General features: G+C 51.6%; 7 protein-coding genes across 7 annotated transcripts; 5 read left to right on the plus strand and 2 right to left on the minus strand.

The window, feature by feature from the left end:
- Window positions 1-410: 410 nt before the first annotated feature.
- On the plus strand, window positions 411-2,895 carry CTRU02_213418 (histone-lysine n-methyltransferase set9; the record flags this gene model as incomplete). Its single annotated transcript, XM_036731651.1, has 2 exons — window positions 411-509; window positions 571-2,895. The coding sequence occupies 2 exons, from the start codon at window positions 411-413 to the stop codon at window positions 2,893-2,895; spliced, it is 2,424 nt and encodes an 807-aa protein (XP_036576650.1).
- A 1,135-nt stretch (window positions 2,896-4,030) lies between these two features.
- CTRU02_213419 (uncharacterized protein) lies at window positions 4,031-4,974 on the plus strand (the record flags this gene model as incomplete). Its single annotated transcript, XM_036731652.1, has 2 exons — window positions 4,031-4,657; window positions 4,840-4,974. The coding sequence occupies 2 exons, from the start codon at window positions 4,031-4,033 to the stop codon at window positions 4,972-4,974; spliced, it is 762 nt and encodes a 253-aa protein (XP_036576651.1).
- Window positions 4,975-7,143: 2,169 nt separating this feature from the next.
- On the plus strand, window positions 7,144-7,492 carry CTRU02_213420 (uncharacterized protein; the record flags this gene model as incomplete). The annotated part of the gene is made up of 2 exons (XM_036731653.1): window positions 7,144-7,242; window positions 7,373-7,492. 2 exons carry the CDS (start codon window positions 7,144-7,146, stop codon window positions 7,490-7,492), a joined length of 219 nt encoding a protein of 72 aa, XP_036576652.1.
- Window positions 7,493-8,204: 712 nt separating this feature from the next.
- On the minus strand, window positions 8,205-9,647 carry CTRU02_213421 (uncharacterized protein; the record flags this gene model as incomplete). Its single annotated transcript, XM_036731654.1, has 1 exon — window positions 8,205-9,647. One exon carries the CDS (start codon window positions 9,645-9,647, stop codon window positions 8,205-8,207), a length of 1,443 nt encoding a protein of 480 aa, XP_036576653.1.
- Window positions 9,648-11,156: 1,509 nt separating this feature from the next.
- Window positions 11,157-11,987, plus strand: CTRU02_213422 (uncharacterized protein; the record flags this gene model as incomplete). Its single annotated transcript, XM_036731655.1, has 1 exon — window positions 11,157-11,987. One exon carries the CDS (start codon window positions 11,157-11,159, stop codon window positions 11,985-11,987), a length of 831 nt encoding a protein of 276 aa, XP_036576654.1.
- Window positions 11,988-14,948: 2,961 nt separating this feature from the next.
- Window positions 14,949-16,229, plus strand: CTRU02_213423 (cellulose-growth-specific protein; the record flags this gene model as incomplete). Its single annotated transcript, XM_036731656.1, has 1 exon — window positions 14,949-16,229. One exon carries the CDS (start codon window positions 14,949-14,951, stop codon window positions 16,227-16,229), a length of 1,281 nt encoding a protein of 426 aa, XP_036576655.1.
- A 587-nt stretch (window positions 16,230-16,816) lies between these two features.
- On the minus strand, window positions 16,817-18,315 carry CTRU02_213424 (histidine acid phosphatase; the record flags this gene model as incomplete). Its single annotated transcript, XM_036731657.1, has 2 exons — window positions 16,817-18,156; window positions 18,219-18,315. The coding sequence occupies 2 exons, from the start codon at window positions 18,313-18,315 to the stop codon at window positions 16,817-16,819; spliced, it is 1,437 nt and encodes a 478-aa protein (XP_036576656.1).
- Between the last annotated feature and the right edge of the window lie 4,043 nt (window positions 18,316-22,358).

Here is a 22,358-nt window from a genome sequence, read left to right on the forward strand (position 1 = left end):
TTTGTTTATGCCCCTTTGATCGGAAGATATGACGACACCAGGCCGAAGCTGACCATTCGTCCAATTCACCACCCGCTCTGCGCTTGTTTCTGGGGAACGCTCGCTTCTACCGGCCTCATCCGCAATCTGTCTCTGGTCTTAGCGGCAGTTTTTTTTCGATCATTCCTTCATCCCGGGCCTGGCTGTCACCGTTGCTGTTGCCCCGATATCCGCTCGGCCTGACCTCGTGCGCTTTGCGTGGGCTATCGAAGGGAGCCCAACCCCAAGACCTTGGTCCTTTCGTCCACTCCTTGCTCTGTGCGCTGTGCCTGACGCTGGTCCCAACACTCGTTTAGCCTTTTCCGCAACCCGCCGCAAATCCCTTCCTTCACTATTGCGTTGGACCTGAGATTGCGACGGCGCCTGCGAAAATGCCGCCTTCTGCTGCTTCCAAGAAGCAGAAACCGGCGCTCACCTTGGCCCAGCTTGCCTCGTATGATGACTTCTTAACAGATGCTCTTGTCGACCATGTATGATCACCTCCGGTCCAGCCGGCCGGCGCAGGCACGTTGAAGCTGACACCTTGCACAGGCATTCTACTGGACAACTATTCCAAAAAACCGAAATTCGTACCACCCTTCCCGAGGAGTGCGAGAGGAGGAAATCACCAAGATTATCCAGTCCGAGATCGCTGTCAACAAAGACCTCGAGGCCGCCGAGCGCAAGCTGTTAGCAACCGATGGCTTTCGCAAGTTCTTCGCCGCCCTCAAGACAGACAAAGCCAAGGATGACTTCAAGAGACACCTACGCCGGTACACCCAGATCTACCTCCCAGACTGTCCTTTCGAAGTCAATTCGACCAACCGTTACACCATAGTCTCTCACGAGGCTGCCATTACCGCCCGACGGTTCATCAGGAGAAACGAGAACATCAAGTACCTTGCCGGAACCCAGGTCAACATTTCCCCCGAGGAGGAACGGGAAATGACAGCCCGAAAGAAGGACTTCAGCATCATCATTTCCGCGAGGAGTAAATGCGCCAGCCTGTTCATGGGTCCTGCCCGATTTGCGAACCACGACTGCGGAGCCAATGCGAAGCTGATGACTACGGGTGCGGCTGGCATTGAAATCATTGCGACCAGGAATATCGAAGTTGGAGAGGAGATCACCGTCACATACGCCGAAAACTACTTTGGAGAGGATAACTGCGAATGCCTTTGCAAGACGTGCGAGGACAAATGGGTCAATGGCTGGGCGCCTGCCGAAGGACAGGTTGTTGTTAAGAAGAGCATAGAAGAGTCGGTCATGGACGGCTATTCTCTGCGTCGTCGAAGGAGAGATGATAGCACTGGGCCTTCTTCCCGGACGCCGTCCGTCACGCCAGATATTCGGCCGCGGGTATCCAAGTCACGGCTAAGAGGTGGAAAATCTGGCAGGGATTCACTGGCAGTTGATTCGCCCATGTCCGATGCGGTGTCGCCGAGCAAGAAACGATCATTCGACTCGCTCGTCACACCGCCCATCACGCCGTCAAAAAGACGCAAGCTGTCAGCGGCAAAGAGTGCGCCTGCCCCTACGGAACTTATCAGCTCAAGAGACAGCTCAGCCGCCGAGTCTGTGCGCAGCATGTCTTTGACGAGCGGATCGAATGAGGATGGCTCAGTAACGGACATCACTGAGCCAGAAAAGGACACCCCGGAGCCAAGCCAAGCAAAACGTAAAACAGAGCTCGTCAAAGAGGAGGATTGCGAGGAACCAACGGAGCAAATCTTAGCCAATGCGGCGCCGTTCTCCTCCCAACGGTTGAGTAAGAAGAGTACAGCACCTACAATATCTTCTGAAACGTCCATGTTGGTTCGAGAGGCGTCCGTCTCTACGACTAGGTCAATACCCATCTCGTCGTTGTGTGATCCTCCACCACCACCATCCGCACCTTCCGGAAGAGGCATGTCTGTTATTAGAACAATGACGTCCCCGACGAACGTCACTGCCTCACTACCAACAAGGCCCGTCATGAGCATCGCAGCAGCAATCTGTGAGAACATCAGTCCAAGAGCAGTGGCGATGTCAGATACCGGTGCGCCGGTCATCTCTGGCAAGAACAGTTTGAAGATGATGCAAATTGACCATATGTTGATAACCAAAGGGTCTCAAGCCGGCTCCCGCCATCATGTGCGGGAAACGTCAACTCTAAAGGCTGTGACGTCAATTGAGCAGGACACCCTGAGCATCAGCAACTCCGATAAGGTACAGAGCTTGAAGGTCGAGACATCGGCTTCAACAGAGCATCCTTTGCACATCGCAGACGACACTGAAGTCTGTGCGGAAGTTGATGAGACGATGGAGGCTGCTGACCAACCACCCCTGACGAAGCGCAAGTACCAACGGCGAACTTTCATCAAAGAGACTACGCCACCCGCAAAGACTCGGACGCCTGGCGATTATACTTTAACGCCGCTGCTGCTCTCTGAGCCGCAGACAGCCTGGGTACGCTGCATGAACTGTGAGACGGCTTTCGTGCAGCAGAATGCATACTATACGAAGAGTTCATGTCCGCGGTGCGAAAGGCATTCGAAGCTTTACGGTTACATCTGGCCAAAGACCGAGAAGGCTGGACCTCGTGATAAGGAGGAGCGCATACTGGACCATCGCACCATCCATCGGTTTTTGGGACGTGACGATGAGGCCCGAATCCGTGGTCGAAAGAGACCTACCACAGGAGGGCCGTCAGAGGCGGGTGAGGATGATGCGGGGTTGGAAAGCACTGGCGGTGGTGGCAAGGCAACGCCCAGGTACAGAATTGGAAACAAGCGCCAGGGAGCCGCAGAACAAGATTCCGGGGAAGCTGAGGACACAAGCGGGTTGAGACGGAGCTGTCGGATGCGAAAGGCTAGCAGTAAGGTGGCAAGCCAGTGACCAACCGGAGTGATGCCGCCATAAGCCGGGAAGGGCTTCTTTTTTTACGTTCAGGGCTCACATCGTGGCCCTCTTTTTTTTTATTTTACTCTCCGAGCAGTAACAGACGACGGCGACGTATAATTGGAACATGAGTGGACGGGAAGCCAAAGAGCGGTCTCTTTGTTTCATTGCGTTGTACATTCTGATTTTCGCTATGCATGCATAACCTGCATAGGTGCCGGGTATATATATCTTACATACGATAGTTTACTAGGCCGTGTACCACCACGATTTGAAGGGCGGTGGGTAGGCACACACACACACACACATACACATACACACAAAGTTCATGGCACACTTCCGTTTGGCGTTGCGTTGAGAGACAACATTCCAACCATATGTCTTGGCCAGAGCTCTTTTAGTTCAGATAAGGAGGCATTGAAGGCATACACTCACACCACCTCCCGCATTCGCCTAAAAAACGAGTGGGAATCGAGAGACAGAGAGAGTCGGTGAGAGGTCTAGAAGGGGGAGGGAAAATTGGTGAGCAGCTACAGACAAGAAAGGATTACTACATGCCATGGCCGTACACTTGCTGTATTTGTTTTCCTCGGACCCCAAACTTCCGGAAGCGGACGCCTGCTCTCCCATATCTGCATCCTGCGTTCTGCAACTTGCGGGTCGTGGTGATGGTTTCGGTCGGTGACCGAAAGCGACTTGCCAGACGCTTGTTAAAGCATGGACTGACTGACGGTTTGGCATAGACACGCATCCTTTTTTTTCCCCATAACTCACCTCATACTCACCCGATACCACACATACACACATACACACACACTCAACCCCCCGTCGCCTCCAACCCCCGCGCTGGATTCAAGCGACTGCATAAAAACGGTCGCGAACGGTGCGTCGCTAGTCCACCTGCGCTAAAGCCAACAGACGCTATCACGCTAGCTTTTCCTGCCCTGCTTGTCATAAAGGTCGAGCACACACCACTGTCTGCTCACTACCGGCCACTGGCTCACCGACTTATATCTTGGCCCCCTTCTCATCGCGCTCTTTTCGGATTTGCTAAAAGAGTGATCCTCAAGTCATTGCACTTCTTCACACATCATCCAAACATCTACAAATCGTCCAAGGCCGGTCGTTCAGAATGTCAACGGAGACCTTTACGCAAAATAGTCTCTTCAATGCCGGCCTCTCGGGGCCAAAAAGCTACTACTACTACGAACAAGAACAATATCACCACCACCACCACCTATACAGCCCGTCACCGAGGCTCTCTGCGCTGGCCTCTCCACATCTGTCAGCGGCGCACGCCCAGGCTAAACAAACCAATTCATCTTTCAAGCAGTCGACGACAACAGCAGCATCAACAACAATAATGACCCGGCAACAACGGCGAGCATCACAGCAGCTTCAACCTCAGCCACTTCACCCGCTCGCAACGCTGGTTGCAGTGGTTTTCGACTTTTTCCTGCGCGGCATCTTGGACCTCACGTGGCCGTTCAGGGAACTCTTGAGGATGATCGTCAGGGGAGTCTTCGCCAGCCTGTGTTGGGCGTACCATGCCCTGCCGTTACCGCTCGCATTGGGTCTGCTCTACTTTGGGTTTCAGAGCGTGCCGGAGGCATTACGAAGCGTCGAGGAATTGAGGGCCGTCTATGACACTCGTCTGGACGGTGGGTTTCGGGCGACACCAGACATATCCGGTGTCGAGGGGCTCTACGCTCTGGGAGAGCTTGCACTCGTGAGGTGGGGAGATTTGGGCGTCTTGTCGGTAAGTTCTGACCTCTGTGACATCATTTTCTCTTTTCTTTCCTTGAACTTGGTTTTCTTTCTTCTTTTTTGGGTTCGAAGTGCATCTCATCTATTTTCGAATATGGAGGTGCTTTGGGCAGAATCAAAACATTGGTATAAAGCAAAACAAGAAAGTGTTGAGGCTGACATTTTGTGGTCCAGGCGTTCTACTGTCTCGCTTTGATGACGGCGGCGTATGGGGTGATGCTCTTCATTGAGATGCGCGACTACGTCCGCGACACCTGGGCGCTCATCGAAGTAGAGGTCAAGGCGTTACGAGCGGACGAATCTAGCTGAGTCCCGAATGGGATTAGGTTCTTCTGTCTGCTTGTATGCCCCTTTTGGCTTCATCTCACACTCGCTATCAGCCTCGCCTTGTTGTTTTACTAGTTTTTGGTTTGCTTTATTTTGAGTGGGGGAGTCTACGGGTGAGATTGCTGATCACATCATCATTCCTCTCACTCTCATTCATACCCTCTCATGTTTTGTTTTAGAGGGAACAAAAAGCGGGCATCAAGCGACGCAAAAGTTTAAAAGGTTCCGCGGCGCTTTGGGCAGAGAATTCGCCCTCTTGGCGTTTTGGGTACGGTACTTATTTTCGGTTTTAATCGGATGAAGACAAAAGGGGCGATCATTCTGTTTTTGGGGGGTTTGGAAATCTGGAAGATCCAGAGAGACGATGACGGGGAATGTAAGACTGACGAGAGCTGGGCCCCGGCAGCGCACCCGAAAGTGACGGGATCTAGCTGGGCCCATGGATGGACATGGGCGACGCTTTGACGGACACATTTTGACGATTATGATGATACAAGAATACTTAATGAATATACAATACTGTACCAACACTTCTCTCCCCCTTCGGTCCATATAGACATGGATAAAGGGGGAAGAAGAACTGCAGAGAAATTCAAACTCTCTTGAGATGAACACATTTCTCCCCTTCTTCCTAGTTCACCCCCCTCTCTCTCTTCCTCTGTCGTGTATGCACCAACCAGCTTCATCCACGCCTTGTCAACCATGCCTGATTCGGCCCTCCCATTGGATTCGGACTTTGCAGCAGCGTATGCATGTTTGCTTGGTGGGCTGCCACACCACTGTTTGCGCTCCTCTGCAGCCAACAAAGCTCGATACCCCGACCTGATTGGACGCCACTACACCGAGGTCACCCCTTTGCACCCCTTACTTGCTTATTACTGTCTTCCCCGCAATTCTTCGACAGCTTATCTGCAGATGTTGGATGGCAGTAGAATGTCTGGTCTTGTCTGTTCAGCGGCAATCGAAGCATCAAGTGGCTTGCGTCGGTTGCCCTCTTTTTCTGCCAAAGCAGCAGCAGTTCAAGATTTCGATCCGATTAATGGTTGATTTGATCGATTCATTCATTGACTGACTGGCTGAGTGAATGAACGCTGATTGACTGATACTCTCCGGATCTTTTCCCCTTCGGACCGCCAGCAAACTTCCGCCCTACCCCAAGCCTTCACCCCTCCTCCATCTGGTAAGGTGCTTTGCTTCAAAGTCTCAGACCCGACGGACTCGGGGCGAGTTCCCCACCCCCAAACCGCAGCCCCGTAACCCACACTTCCCCGGCGTGCGAGGTGCTTCTATTTCCGCTATCCCGCCATCACAATGGTGAGGCACCACCCAGCGGCACGGACTGCGACAGTATCCATCACCTCAGCTTCAGCCCTCGCGCGGAGGGGTTCGCCATATGGTTGTAGTAGTAATAATAGTCCGTTGACGGATTGGGCATCTCCACAACACACATACACACACACACACACACACACCACGTGTCGCGGCTTGGGCGCAATGCAGCTGAGGCAGATGAGGCAAAAAAAGGAGGAGACAAACAGGATCAATCGCGTTTCCTGTTTCGAACAACAGTCATTCCTTGGCAGGTTTGGATCTGCCCTCTTTAACCTTTTTGCCCGTCTGCCTGGTCCCGCCTCTGGGGGGGCCCTTTGAGGGTTGGGTGCTTGGCCGTTGGGAAAGTTTGCTATAAGGCGGGCGCGCTGTCTGACCTCCGAGTCGCTTCATGTTTGACGGGCTGATTTCTCGAATGTTTGCTCATTCACTCACTCTCCCCTGCGTTTGCTGTCCGACTCCCCCGACATGAACATGCTTGACCTTGCTTGAACCCACGATTCATGCTGCTTAACCGTTCCATGTCTAATTCTTCTTGAACCGCCTTTCCGAAAGTCTCCCACCTCCGCATTTTATCCCCCTCCCCTTTTTTTTTCCCGTCTTCTGAGTTGTAATTTGCCAGAAGCTTCGTCTCGATCATTCTTCCTTCTTCCGTCATTTGGCCGTTTGAGGAATTCTACGACAGACCGAGTTCGGAAACGTCACGAGGAGGGAGACTGAAACAAAATTCACCAAGACAGCATTCCTGCCCAACAAACGACTTATTCTTTATTCCCCCTTCTCCTTTTTTTTTTTTTTTTTTGTGTTCAGTCAACGTCCAATATGTTGAGAATGTTTGCCAATATGGATGGGTTCGGGGGTATGTTGTTAGTGGTTATTGTGCTTATGGTGTTGGCGGTCGGGGCCTCCACCTTTAACTATGTGAGTTCCCTGTCGCCCGGTCTTGGCTACTCCCTTTTTTTTATTTCGGTTTCTGCAATCTTACAGACATGGCATCTGGTTAGAGGCATCGGTGGCTGTATGCTGACATATCTTGGGGGGTTGTTTACAGATTTTGACCTCGGGAAAGAGCAAAGAGATTGATGTTGACGGCGTGGATGACTCCACCTACGCGTTTTACGCATCCAAGAGAAAGAGAGCTTCTAGTCAGGTCACCGGATTGAATCGTTGAGTGGCTTATTTGCTGAGACTTTGTTTTTTTTCCTGGCAGGTGTGAAGCGGGTTACCTTTGACCTTTGACGTCCTCCGGCGACGTCAATGAGGCGGTTTCCTTTGTCGAATGTCGGATTTTTAACGCGAGGCAACCGGAGTATGACATGGGGATCTGCGCCTCGCGATGATTTGTTTGAGTATTGCAGCATGAAGCCGAAGCGACGGAATGCGTTGGACTGGGTTGGTTCAATGTCACCCATCGCCGACGACTCACGATCTTGAACCAACCATGATTTTGGCGTAAGTGTTAGGACCACGCGGACAGACAGTTTCTATTTTTACTGTAGCCATTTTATTGAGAGGCAGGCTTATACGAAGGATAACGTTAAGGCGTGATATGCTGGCTGTTCCTTTTACCTGAAGTCTAAAGGCAACTCTTGAGTAACTATACGTATGAAGGAAGATGGTTTTTAGGAAGATACAAAATGAGCCCTGTATACAAGCTCCCAAGTACGCTGGCTCGCTAAATGGTGCATGTATGACCATCTTTTCATTCAATTCCCGTTTCTTCCTGCGCGATATCGGTTTTATTTGCTTGCTTCATCCGTCAATCAGTTGCTGTTAAGCCTATTCGCACTCAATCCTCTGAAATTTGGATACTTGATATATGTTTTAAAGTTTCTACATGTTAAAGAGCTGGCCGCACGCTTTCCAACTAATCTCGGCGATCCTTAGGCCCATTGCCACTCCCTGAGTAGTTTTCCCAATCGCAATGAGAAACAATAAGCGTATAATGAGTTCGACGCCGTAGTCTTCGGCTCGACCAGCCTCGTCTCGTAGGTGAGTTCACGTCGCGCACAACGAGACGCCACCATTTCCCATGACCTCACGACCTTCTCGTTCAAGGCGATCTGCCATGTTGCCGCCACAGTAAGCAGCGCCACATCTTTTCGAGCGTCGTATCTAAAGATGAAAACCTCACCGGCGCCCGGGGCCCATATTTCCATCAATCTCAGTAAGGGCATGCGCAAAGCAGCTTCGCTTGCCTCAAGAAGCAGGTTTACTAGGTTTGACGGACTTGATGCTAAGTCTCCAATGCGTGTCGTCAAGGCTAGATATGAGAGGACCGGCCAGACGCGGACATCATTCATTGCCTCTGTAGGATTCCCTGACACGTCTTTCGACGCGTGCTGAAAAAAGTCTTTGGCGTCGACGGCGTGGCATAGAGTAAAGCCTCGGAGATTATAACTTGCATTGACTGCCGACGATACAAGGTTGTCGTTGGCAGGCCTATAAAAACGAGAGTTTCCATGTAGCGAAGATTGGGCCTCCCAAAGATGTACTGATTTGACCGTAGCAGATTGGCTTGCAAAGTCGAGCAACGTGACCATTGCCTCGTTGCGTGGAGTTTGGCCTGTTTGATCAACCGCATACCACGGCTCGTAGCTGATAGTTCTGAGACGACATAGACTCCGGAGAACTTCGGCTAGTAACGCACTTGACAGACTCCTGTAGCAGAGTTGATTCACGGAGAAGCGTTTAACAATGGAGACTTGGTCAAGGCTAAGAGATCTAGAGCTGCGGTCTAGTAAGTTGCCGAGAAGACGCTGCTTGGAGTTCAAGGAATGTGTACGGCTTCGATCATGTTGAGTTAGCAGCCCGTGGCGATGCTTCCAAGGGTGGTCTGCATCGCTAGGGGAGCTGGCGCTCAACTCCAGTTTAATGCCTCCCGTGGGTGAGCTGTGAACCCATGTTGAAAGAGCACAGAACAGCTTCTTTAGAGCCTGGGTGATGATCTTATTGTTTGCCTTGATCGTGGCCTTGGTTTCCGGTTTGTCAAACTGGTTGGCAGAGTCGTACTCCTCGGTTTGCACATGAAGCGAGATCTTCTTGACAAGATTCCTTCGGTAGCCGTAGACGATTGAATTCAAATCATCAATGTCGACGCCTGGAAATTGAATCTTCAGGTCTAGGAAATTCTGCGGTTCGAAGAAACCTTGCCATTCCCCGGAAACACTTGCCCAGTATGACAACTCATGCCTTTCATTTCCCCTTTTGAGCTCCTCCAGAAGCTCCTTCAGAATCATCAGTCTAACCTCCGCCGGTAAGACTGCCCAACGAAGATTACCATTGGCATCGTCAAGAGAGTACGTGGTATTTGAACGTAACTTCATACTTTTCTCTGGGTCGCCGGAATACGGGATTAGCTTGTTGAAGTTTCGGGAGACTGAGAATGCATTTGAGATTATGATCGTGCCAGTAAACTGGAACGTAGCGGTGCAAATGAAGAAAACCTAGGATTACATGAAGAGATCGACTTTTTTCTCCGATAGGCGACTACAGAGGCATTTATCTGGCTGCGGTTTTGTGACTTATTGTTTGGCTTCGCGAAAGACATGGCATCAGCAAAGCTTAACACATCTCAAGATTTGCATATTGCCACTTCAATGTTCAGGTATGCTAATGTGGTGGATTTCGGGTCTTGTGCCAGACATACAAGCTGCACATAGCGAAGACATGGTTATCAGCCTTATTCGTAAGTGGCTAGAAGATGTTGATGGAAGTGAAGGTAAGGCGAACAGATCTCCGGTAAGTGTAAGCTAGTTTCTACAATCGTGGGTTTTAAACTTCACACGATGATTATCATACTCCCTTGCCTTTAGAAACCTCTTTAACAACTTGTACAACTCGTACAATTCGAGATATTTACTGAAAATAAGATTATTAGGAAACTTTGATTCTACTTGACACCGCGTAGTTTTCATCATGATTGTAAAACCCACTAGCGATCAATTAATGTAAACACATAGATGCTAGACATTCGGCTAACGCAAATGCGTTAGTTGCTCTTGAACCTGGCACTCTGCTGATATTGAGATGGCGTCAATTTAATTCCTAGCCGATTAAGTTCGCAAGGGCACTGCAATCACTTTGCAGGCCTCGCGCGCGAAACACTTTAAATCTTAAAAGCAATGGCTCGGTTGAATCATTCAATAGAGTTAAGGCCAGGCCACATATGAATTGATTGACGTGATGAGCAGGGGAGGCTCCTTGTCAGTTGGGCTCAGATATATCAAAAGTGGAACAGCTCATCACGCGCAGTGTCGATTGTGCACCCTGCATTGTTAGTGAAAATTCTCGCTGGATTGTGGATTGCGCTTGGACAATCCACGAGTTCTTGTTGGACTTCAGCAAAGGCGCAAGACGACATTATTGACTGAAGTGAAGCTATTCTCTAGGCTTCAATTGCTCGTATGACTTAGTGTAGCATCGGGAATAAAGGTGCATTATGGTTGCTGGGCGAAGTGGGGGGTGGCTGTGCATTGGATTGTGCTTAATAGTCGGAATGGCCGAGGAGTTCGTCTCGAAGCCGTCTAACCATGGAATCCTTCACAGCACTCCTCCAGTGGTGTTGATTTGATGTGCCCCGAGTGACTATGTGGCTGTGTGTAGATCCTGGCTCATCGAGTTGCTGTGCCACTTCTTGACTCTTGATCATCAGGGTGGCGCTGCAAATAGGCAGATAATCTACATGACATCACATGCTGACCCAAACATGCTTTTAAAGAGCAGAAGATCCTCATCAGATGGAATGGTAATTAAATCAGAAAAACTCTCAACTCTGCGAACATCTCGGCCTGACTCACCAGTCAGTAAAAAGAAACTTTTTGAAGTAACCCACCATGACACTATCTTCCGAATACCTGAGACGAAAGCCTGCGGCGGACACCTCCGCAGAAGAAGCCCCACCGCCGCCGTATGAAGCCAAGCCGCCCCGTAGCCCGGCGCCCGGCAGCAGCCAGCCACCACTGGATCAGCCACCGAAGAGTCCAGCGCCGGCGGGCTCGCAGGTTGCGCGCCAATTCCCTCCAATGTTCAACGTCTATTCGCAAAGCTTCAGTCGGACGTTTATCCTGGGCGAGCACCAGAATCAGCCATTCTACGCAATGTCAATCCACAGCGGCCTCAGCAGCTCGCCGCCCATTGTGCTGCATTCCGGCCCTACCAACACATCTCCGCCGCTCGCTTCGGTAGAATACCACAGCTTCAGTAGCAGAATGAGCATCACGCTGCCACCTGCTCCTAAAGGAAGCCCAGGAGGAGGACCAATCATCGAATTGGAGTCAAGATCCGATTTCCCGAGCCAGAGCTATGTCTTTTCCATGGGTGTCGGTCCCAACTGCGAGAGGGTAGAGCAGTTCCAGTGGCGGACGAGCTCCGGTGAAGCCATTGCTGTACTCGACGGCCGACACAGAGGCTGGAAGCTGATCAGGTTGTCACAGACCGTGCCGCCTGACGCGCCTCGTGGTGTCTTCCGAGGAGGCGACGGAAAGGAGGTCGTTGCCGTCTGGACGGACGCCAACATGAGCATGTCCAAGGCGGCCAAGTTTGCATTCATGGGTAGCGGGCTGACCGGAGAGCTGGGCGAGCGGTGGGCAATTATGGCCGCCATGTCCGGCTTAGCTATTTTTGAACGGGAGAGAGCGCGGCGGCAACGTAGACATGCCGCCTAAAGTCGCGCGCGCGAACATGTTTTTGGAACCTTTTGGGGGGCGGCACGGGGTACAGGCAAGGCTGTGGGATTGGGCGGCCAGCAAGTGAGCAGCGCCCTGAACGAGTGCATGATTGGATTGCCGGGATGTTAACGAACTGTTTCGTTTTGTTTTTCTCTCTCTCTCTCTCTCTCTCTTTCTTTGATACCCTGATCTTTTAGACGAACATGACTTAATAGAATACACATAAGCTGATGTGCAAGGAGAATGACTCGAGTGATTCTTGTCCCTCTCTTACAGATAGTGCTGTGTCTTGTCCAATCCTACCTTGTCGGATGCTCTGAAGGGGTTGCGCTGTCAGGGGGGCTTCTTGATTGCATCATATTGAGTGATGCTGAGACCTCCTGTTCAAACCTAGAGAGTCCCTTTGGCTCTGCAGACCTAGCAAGAGTCAGCTGAACATGTGTGCTAGAACCCAACTAACTCGGCCGAGAAAGTCATGATGTACAGAAAAGCCAAGCCTCTTGCCCTGAGTTGAGATCGACTCTCCACGAAGCATCCCGGGATCACATCAAGTGTTGGTTTTCCAAAAAGTGGACTGTGTTTGGAAAAACGCAACGTAATGTATGGTCGCCCTGAGGATTGCCATAAGATCGACGATTGTTTTGTGCAGCCCAACCGCAGACCGATCAAGCGAAAAGGATGTGGGAAACCCCCTGCTTGGTCTTGGTCTTTATGGTGGAACAAGTGGGACAATAAATTGAGGTAGCAACCAGGGGGTGGCCCCAAAGGCTTGGAGAGGGCCAGGCACCTGGCTGACCACGGCGGTGGATAACTGGACGACTTGCGTGATGTGCGGTGAAGCGCTGAGCCGGGGTAAGAGATTTGACGAGTGCATGGAAGGGGGATCAAAGATGGGATGGATTTATGTGGATGGGACCATATAAGGCCGCAGCCGAGAGGCCCGGCGGCTGGCAAACGGCACAAGATCCGAACGGCCAACCCGTGAAGACTCCTGAGAAAGCTGTCAAGTGACGACAACATCAACAAATGAAAAATTCACTCGCATTGACGGCTACAGTAGTGCATGCCCGCCAACGTCGTCATCGCTTCAGACTAACGTAGTGGTGTGGGCACGGGAAGTCTATCTAGCACATAGTAGCATTGAGTAAAAACGGGCAACGTTGTGGGCGGACAGGTGGCGTACTTTAAATCAATCTCGCATCGAAAAAATCCTTTTCTTACAGACTAACGGATCATCGGCTCACAGAGAGATCAAGCGTAATCTTGAGTCCCCATGGCCTAGGCAGATAACGGTGCTTGTTCCCGTGCCATATGGGCCACTACAAGGCCCACGAGGGCCCATTTTGCATCTTTCTTTTGGGTCGCCCCAAGAGCTCATGTCCGAAGCGCTGAGTTGACGGGTGATAGAACCAGAAAGAAGGAATACGGGGCCAACAGGAGCCGGGTGAGGCGAGATTCGAGAACACAGCCAGATCCATATTCCATTTGGCTAGTTTAATGCCTGTGTCCTTTCTGGGTAGGCGAAGGGGCCCAGCTAGTCTGGCCAATCTAGCCAACCGAGAGGCCCAGAATGTGGAACAATAGATGACGGACCACCTGAGGCCTGCGTATGTTGGTGTTTGCCCTGGCCCTGCTTCTCAAGATTACTGAGATCAGGAGGAGGAGGCGACGACAAACCCGGACGCGCCCAGGGCAAATGTTGGCGGCAAGGCTCTCAACTGGGAATAAAGGGCAGAGGATTGGTGGAAAGGGGCTAGATGGACTTGCCCAGTGCAGGGCCAAAGGCAGTTTTGAGCAGGACGTCTGCCCCTGGAGCTCCGCAGCGGAGGCTAGACACATGGAGATTCAACCTCTTTTTGGTGATAGCGCGTAGAGCGTTAATTGAAGCCACGGAGGCTGCAGGGCGAGTCTGGCGATAATTAAGAAAGGGGAGGGTCAGGACTTGGCTGTTTCAGGGTGGCCGCCGGGATCTGACGGGGATCCGACCGGGGTCGGCGCCGCAGTGACCAATCGGCACGGCCAGCGAACAACGGATTGGTGGTCGTGATCCCGGCCACCCTTGTCCGTTACCCCTGGCCATCGGATCGACCCATGTCTAGGGGCTGTCTCACCTTTTTATTTTTTTCTTCCCATGTCAGCACAACTGACATTTCGACTGACAACGAACTAGTTGCTTGCTTCTGTGAGAGTGACCACCACTTACATACAGACTTACACCATGTTTACTAGTGTTTGTTCCGCCGCACCATGCCCTTCTGCTCTGTATCTCACACGCACACCCGCGTAAGCGCAGTCGGTACTCGCTTGTAACCCTTGACTAGGCCTCCCCTCCCCATTCCCTCTCTCCAATCCCAGCAACGTGGATGCGCCGAAATGGCTTCATCCCCCTTTCTCACGCTTCCCTTGCCTTTCTTCGAGAGCTCTAATGGTCTTAGTCTGCTTTCACCACTCGTAGAGACGCGGTTAACCACCACCCACATCCCAGAATCCCAGCTCGCCTCCCGCATAGGCGAAATCCCCTTCCCATGTTGATCCCCACCAACCTGGCCGGATATGAGTGTCCTGCGTATAATTGAAACTTTGGCGGAGCGGCGGAAATGGTCCTTTCAATCTTGAACCGATTGAGTTGAGCCCTGTAGTCTGAACGGCCCAAGTGACCGTCTTGGGAACAGGGCAACGATGCCTTCCCGTATATATCACCACCTCTCCCGACCATCACCAGTTTCTGATCTTCCCTTTTCCGACCCATAGTGTTCAGCTTCACTTGACTTGTGATTCTATCTCATTCCTTCGTTCAGATTCGTCATTCTTTTCACTTGACCAGGCAGTCATTCATTTTTTTCGGTCTTAGACCTTCCAAACGCTCATTTCCAAACAACCCAACCCAGATATTCTCACAGTCAAGCCACCGGCACTTTTTTGATCAACAACAACCCAAATAAAAAACAAATCGCCAAAATGAAGTACACTGTCGCCTCCCTTCTTGGATCCGCAGCCCTGGTGGCTGCCCACGGCTACGTCGAGAATGCCACGATCGGCGGAGAAGCCTACACCTTCTACCAGCCCTACCAAGACCCCTACATGAACCCCGCCCCCGACCGTGTCTCCCGTGCCATCCAGGGCAACGGCCCCGTCGAGGACATCACCAGCATCGACCTCCAGTGCGGTGGCTACTCCGCCGGTGGCGTTGAGGGCTCCAAGCCCGCCAAGCTCGAGGCCAAGGTTGCCGCTGGCTCCGAGGTCACCCTCAACTGGACCCTCTGGCCCGACTCCCACGTCGGCCCCGTCATCACCTACATGGCCAAGTGCCCCGACGCCGGCTGCACCGACTGGCTCCCCGGCACCGAGGCCGTCTGGTTCAAGGTCCAGGAGGGTGGCCGCGAGGGCACCACCAACAACTGGGCTGCCACCCCTCTCATGAAGGCTGGCAACTCTGGTGTCAAGTATACCATCCCCGAGTGCATCTCCCCCGGACACTACCTCGTCCGCCACGAGATCATCGCTCTCCACGCCGCCTACTCCTACCCCGGCGCCCAGTTCTACCCCGGCTGCCATCAGCTTGAGGTTACCGGCTCCGGCAGCACCACCCCCTCCAACCTGGTCGCCTTCCCTGGTGCCTACACCAAGGACGACGCCGGCATCGTCTTCGACGCCTACAAGGCCCAGGAGTACAAGATCCCCGGCCCTGCCCTGTTCTCTTGCTCCGGCTCCAACTCTGGCTCCGGCTCCGGCTCTGCCCCCGCTTCCTCTGCCGCCCCCGTTGCCACCTCCGCCGCCGCTACCTCCGCCCCTGCTGCCACCTCCGCTGCCGCTGCCCCCAGCGCTACCCCCGTTGAGGCTGAGGACGACGAGGACGACTGCCCTGCCGAGTCCGCCACCCCCACCTCCGCTGCTGCCGTTACCCAGGCTGCCGTCACCCCTACCCAGGCCGCTGAGTACGATGATGAGGATGACTGCCCCGCTGAGTCTGAGGCTCCCGTCGCCACCCCTACTCCCACCCAGCCCGTTGACGAGGACGACGAGGACGACTGCCCCGCTGAGTCTGAGGCTCCCGTTGCTACCCCCACCCAGGCCGCCGAGGAGGAGGATGAGGATGACTGCCCTGCCGAGTCTGAGGCTCCCGTCGCCACCCCCACCCCTACCCAGGCTGCTGACGAGGAGGACGACGAGGACTGCCCCGCCGAGACCCCCTCTGCTGTCGCTAAGCGCCAGTCTTTCCACGAGCGCCGCTCCGCATAAAGGATTTCGTGATGCCTTTTATCTACGGTATCCGGCCTCAAAAGAGGGTTGACACAATCTAAACCGCTCAGGGAAAACCAGTTTTCCCGTGCTTGCTGGCGGACCTTTCACACTTGTGGTGGTGTCCCGATGCTGATTCGGTCTCGACCAATCCGTTTCATGTATAAAGTCTTTGTTGTATATCGTTTTTTACCTCACGTATATATCTATCATAACGATATAGATCGTACCATTTTCACGTTCAAAAATATGCTTTGCCATTTACCTTGTGATGTCGTGATTTGCTGCTCTAGACCTGATACCGTTTTGAGGTTTGAAATAACTGCCGTGTTTACTGACATTGTGTTGGTGTTTGTTGTAGGATGTTAATTACATACTCTAGTTGACTTTCTTCCCCGTGTGCTGTAGTTCCGCGGCCTAGCGCTCTTTGTTTCACAACGGAGGTGGGCTAAACTAATCACAGCATAACAGAAATCGACTGTCAAACAGGGATGGAAGGCTACGGAAAGCTTGTATTTGGTATCATTAAACTGTAGATGCAAGGTCTTCCATAGATGCTCCGAAATATCGAATTGATACACATGACTCTAAACGCTTTTACTTCCTCCGCTGTACAGGCTCGACTTCTCAGCACTAACACCCTGGCTTGAAGCAGCAACGCCAGAATGTGTAGAACGGCGCTTCCTCACAACTAGGAAAGCAATGCCGCCGGCAATGGCTACAACACCAAGTGTGACCATTGCACCAATGACACCAGCAACAGCGTTGGACATGCCACCACTGCTCTTGCTAGAGGCTGAGCTGGACACTTCGCGTTGGCTGGCAGGGCAGAAGGACACCTTGCTGGAGCAGGCGGCGCACCACTCGTCGACGGTGCTGATGGCACGCTCCTGCATCTCGCTCACGAAACGCGGCCACGAGAGAGTCTCCTCGTTAGCTCCAAACAGCGGGTACGCGGTCAGCTCGCCGAAGGTGCTGTTGCGGAAGAGGAAGCGCACGCGGAGGTCGTCGTCTGCATTGGCGGGGAACGTCGTGGCGTCATCACTGTAGAGCTCGAAGGCCATGGTCGAGGCGTAGTCTGGCAGACCAGTAAAGTTTGCCGACACGCTGACGAGATCTGTGAGACCGAAGAAGGCAAGGAATGTATCGTAGCTGCCGGATAAAAGGGAAAACTTGAGCTTGCCCTTGGAAGTGACGGTCTGGTTCAGCTGGGTGAGGATACCAGCGGTGAGGGTCTGCGCGTGGATGGCACGCTCGGGCTGAGAGGCGTTGAAGTTGTAGCCAAACTCGGCGCTGTCGGCGAGGGTGCGCAGCTGGAAAAGCTCCTCGTCCGTGACGTTGCGAGCCAGGGAGGTGCTGTTGTGGATGCGAGCGACGTTGATGAGGTCGAAGATGTCGTAGGCGTTCTTGTAAGTCATGTTCTCGGGCTTGTAGTCGTACACGCTCTCAAGGACGTCGTAGAGGCCGCCATAAAAGTCTTTGGTTGTCTCCATGCGGGTCTTGAATTCCTCACTGGCCTCAAAGGCCTTGTAGGCCGCGGCGTTCGCGGGGCAACCATCGTCGCCCTTGATCCAGATGGTGTCGGGGGAGTTGGAGTTCTCGCCGTGGAGGAAGACATATTGGTAGCCGTTCAAGGGGCTGGTACTTTCACTGCCGTTGTTGAGGGTTGAAGTTGCGACTTCAGCGTCGAGCTCTACCAGGGGAGGGTACAAACCCTGCAAGAAAGCCGTTGCAGAGTTCTTCAAGAGGCTTTGGTCCGGAGCACTCGCGTAAACCTGCGATGAGACGTACTTGTCCTCCGAGATGCCGAGGATTCGGTGGGGGGAGCCAGACTCCAGGTAACGGCCGCGGTAGTCGCTGCCAACCTGGAAGCACTGCTGGGCTCCAACGCTGGTGATGGCCTGGGCTCCATAGTGCTTGGTGTTACCTTTAGAATGTGAGTATGACAATTGACTTGTTGGGCAGAGAGCAATTAGCTAATCTACGTACGATCTCCGTGGCGGGTGAAGACAACTACGCCGTGGACTGTCTCCGCAACAGCGGTGCTGGCGAGCCAGCTCGCGACGATCAGGGTCTTGCCAATCATGATATCACGACACCGTTGGACTCTGTTAATCTTGAAGTTGAAGCAATTGCTGTCTAAGAAAGTGAGGAGCACAATGTCTTTCAGACTGTTGCGAGAACTATCTTGAGGCTTTAATACCTCGGAATACCCCACCCCCATTCTTGTAAGCCGTTCGCTTACATCCCAGTAGTCACATTTTGCTGTCAGTATGTCGTGTAGAAAGTTGTCAAAGGCGGGGGATCCAGTAAGTCTTCCAGTCCCGTGGCGCGGAGATGCTTAACGTCTGGTCTATCGCCAGTTGCCAAGAGGCCAAGTACTTGGCGTGCATCGTGACGAATCAGACCATGAGATAAGAGCAGCGGTCGGGGCCGACGATCAGTCAGAGCCCCTCCGAGAGCCGATGAGCGATCTAAGCCGGCTTGGCTAAGAGAAGTGCTTGTTTTCTTTGCCTGTCCTGAGAAAGGGTGGCCAAGAAAGAGTTAAAGAGGAGAGAAATTAGGGATTGAGACTGGGCGAAACAGTTACACGGTGCACTTTGCGGCTTGGTATCACCTCCCAATCGTTATCTATCCTTCACTTGCGGTCTTTCTGTAGCGTTGATATGCCGTCAGCTTTCAGGTGTCACGCAATGGATTCCCTCTTGCAGACCGGGGCACCAATTCATACGTCACGTATCCTATATTCTAGCAGATTGCGACAATTGCTAAGCCGACTCCAGCATAGTAGTCCAAACTATCAGAAAAGGTCGCTGCGGTTCTGTGTGTGTTGATTTTGGAAACCGCGACAGGTGAGGTTGCAGGAATTGACTGGAAGTGAGAAGAGTTGACTATGTTTCACTCTGTGGCTCACTTTTCGCTCAACTTGGGCTCGTCAGATAACTGCCCGTTGAAGGCTGGAGTAGAATGCCTTGGTATAGACGACTCAATCGACTACTCTGTTTAGCTACGTTTGAGAATATTGTACTGTGATGCCTCTCATTACTCGAGGAACCTGGAGGGGGGCAGGAAATGGGCCTGCTGTCAATGTGGGATTACAAAGTAGCTACTCAAGAGGGAACCCAAACGAGTTAAAAAAGAAGATGAAGATCAAAAAGTGACTAGCAAAATGGCCGACCTCTAATGGTTTGTACTGCCACCCAGTTGAAATAATTATCGAAGGTTGCAGCAGGAGCCTGTAACTCAATGAAGAACCCAAGTCTGCCTTGTCACGCGATGGTCATGCTGGCATGCGTAAACCAGTGACCAAGCCTATCCTAGTGAAGCTAGAACAGTTTGTAGCAAGTTTCCAAGATACAGCAGGATGATAAGGATATCCATACTTAGTTCTTAAGGGAATGTTGGACAAGTTAGTGGGTAATTAACGTAACTTGATAGGATCCTCTACGGATAGTTTAGCCAGTGTGACAATAGAAGCCGAAGGTAGGCCCTCTTTCCGTGTTGTTGACACGGAGTAGAAATTATGGAAGGACAGAACAAAAGAATCATAGACAGTTTCTCGTTCTCATTTATTGTAGGAAAACAAGAGATCCCATGCTCTACAACGAAAATAGAGGTTCCCTACAAGTTTAACCTTAAAATCTGAAGATTTAGTTTGAATTGGGCATACGGAGATCAAGTTTTTGTGTAACTTCTAGGCTCATGGTATTGTTGTTTCATTCAACTTCGAGTACGTCCCTGAAAGGTTTTAGACTTTTAGAGTCTTCATCTAGTCACAAAACATTTTAGCAATGTTTTGCGAGTTGAACGTAGCATTAAGAGGCATAATACTCAAGAATAAATAAGTTCCCTAGAGTGGCGAACTGCACAGGCATCAGTGAACGCAGTTATGAGTGTTACTCTGTTAGGCTCATTCCTGATGCCTATTTAAGGGAAACGTGAGGATTATTGCGTGATATTCTAAAACCCTTCACATCTATCACTTTGAGCAGTATAGAGACTACAAACTAGCCTTTACCCCTAAGCAGGCGGCATCAACATACAGCTGTAAGCGCTTAAAATGATCGACTTTGAATCACAGGCATCAAGTTATTCGTCTAACGTAGCACTCAACCATGAGAAAGCATACCTGCTGTTTTACATTAGACTTGGAAGGACGACAGCCAGAGCTTCCATTGCCAGATTCGAATAATACCTTGTGGTTGATTAGATTTGCCACATGTGCCCTTCCATTTTGCTAGCCGTCAAGAGCCGTTTCATCCTCAGATACCATTTGAAATCTTCTGTGATACCACCTTCTAAATATGTTCTCCATTCAAACTTGGTCATATTTGGCATACAGTAGGATCCTTCTAGTAACTCTTAAAGGACATTGTACGTTTAGCTGCGAACATATCTTAGGCCAAGAAAGCCAGTTGCCCTTAAAATTGAAGACGACACTGCTTAATGACGTTATTTTTACACAAGTTGTAGGTTGTGATGATTTTACGCTCCACTTTACCTTCTTCAGAGTAGTACGCTGTGGTGTGTTCAAGATATTGCATGAAGTGAGCCTACTAAATGGACTAAAGTACACATGATGTGTGACGAGACCAAACTACGACCATTTCAACAGAATTGTTACTGTGTCACTGATGTCTGACATCCATATTAGTCTCCCACAACTTACACGAACGAATCAACCTACAGTCTTACCCTGCAAAGGAGCCTTGCGCAATACTTACGGCTGGCATAAATGACTTCCGAAGAGTAAAAAATATGGAGAGCACAGCAGGCTAGGAACGCAGCGGCCCGTATGGGCTGAGACATCAGCTACACCAAGCCGCTTGGCTGCGCTGTGTGATCTCAACAAGTCACAAAATGGTCGCGAAACTTCCAACCCAGCACCGAGCCCAGTGACGAGTCGCTAGACGTTGACCCCTACCTTTGAGAGAACTCGGCAAGCGAGATGTCAAGCGAGATGTTACATTCTAGAGTGTAAAGCCCAAGACAATCTTTCGGCCGTCGCTGGCCGAAAAATTAACGTGCCGAGACACCAGAGGCGTATTGAGGCAGGTGACGGATTGGCTCAACATCGAGATCAGTCAAATTAGTTTCTTGACACGAGAGGGAAAAAGACATCCAGTGCGCCGGCAAAATCATAAACCTGCTCAGCGACTGCAAATGCGTGTCCGCGGGTTTCCGGTGTGAGAACCGGTTATGGAAAAAAATCATGTTTGGCCAAGGAAGCTGAGCAAGCCAGATGGAGGTTTTTGTGTGTCATACGGTTGGACCAAGCACGAAGTCGATTGGTCTTGTCTAGTAGGATGGATGGTTGGATGGTGGTGTAGCTGCATTCAGCCGAAGGAAAAAGAAAGATATGCACAGCGACGTGTCTGGAGATTTGGGGACAGGGGGGGGGAAACTGTCGGTAAGCAGAAGCCAGTCACCTTTTTTCGTTCTTCCCTTTAATTTTCAACCTTTTTGACACATTCTATTGTTCATGCCAGTTGATGCGTCCCCAGGGAAAAGGGAGCAGAGAGAGGGAGAGAGGTGAACAAGGAGTCTCCATTGACAAGATCCCTAGTGTCGAGTCTGAGCGTTATCAGATTGTCCGACATTATCGGAGAAAGTCTCGGAGAAAACTCCAATGAGGCCCAACAGCTTAATCAGAGCTGGTACGGGATGTTGCTGGGCAGCAGATAAGGAAGGGACCAGCAGATATGGGAATCTTGCGCCATAGCTTCCTCTTCTCTCTAGTTTGTGCACCCCTTCCCTCCCCGGTTGTACCATGTATAAGCCCTGCGGCTTGGTCGCTCGACTGGGCAGGAGCAAGACAAACTCCAGTCAGACCTGCTTCGTTGGTGAAAGGGTCAGGAAATCAGGTGGGCTGAGGTAAGAGTGGGTACACAGAAGCTGATGTGGATCAAAGCGGCTCCGTTGCGGCTGTCGGTCGGGCCACTGATTGGAGGAATGATGCCATGACTTACTGGTAGAGAGCGGCCTGTGACCTGATCTGACCTGACAAGAATGAAAAGGAAGGAAGGGACCCTCAGTGTGCAAATAATTGTCCAATAACGCAATACGGAGTACGAACTCTTGAGGTTGAGGTTTGCCAGAAAGAAAAAAAAAAATGGAGGGACGATGGCG

Source organism: Colletotrichum truncatum (genome assembly GCF_014235925.2).
Source record: "Colletotrichum truncatum strain CMES1059 chromosome Unknown Contig_0009, whole genome shotgun sequence".
Lineage (NCBI taxonomy): Eukaryota > Fungi > Ascomycota > Sordariomycetes > Glomerellales > Glomerellaceae > Colletotrichum > Colletotrichum truncatum.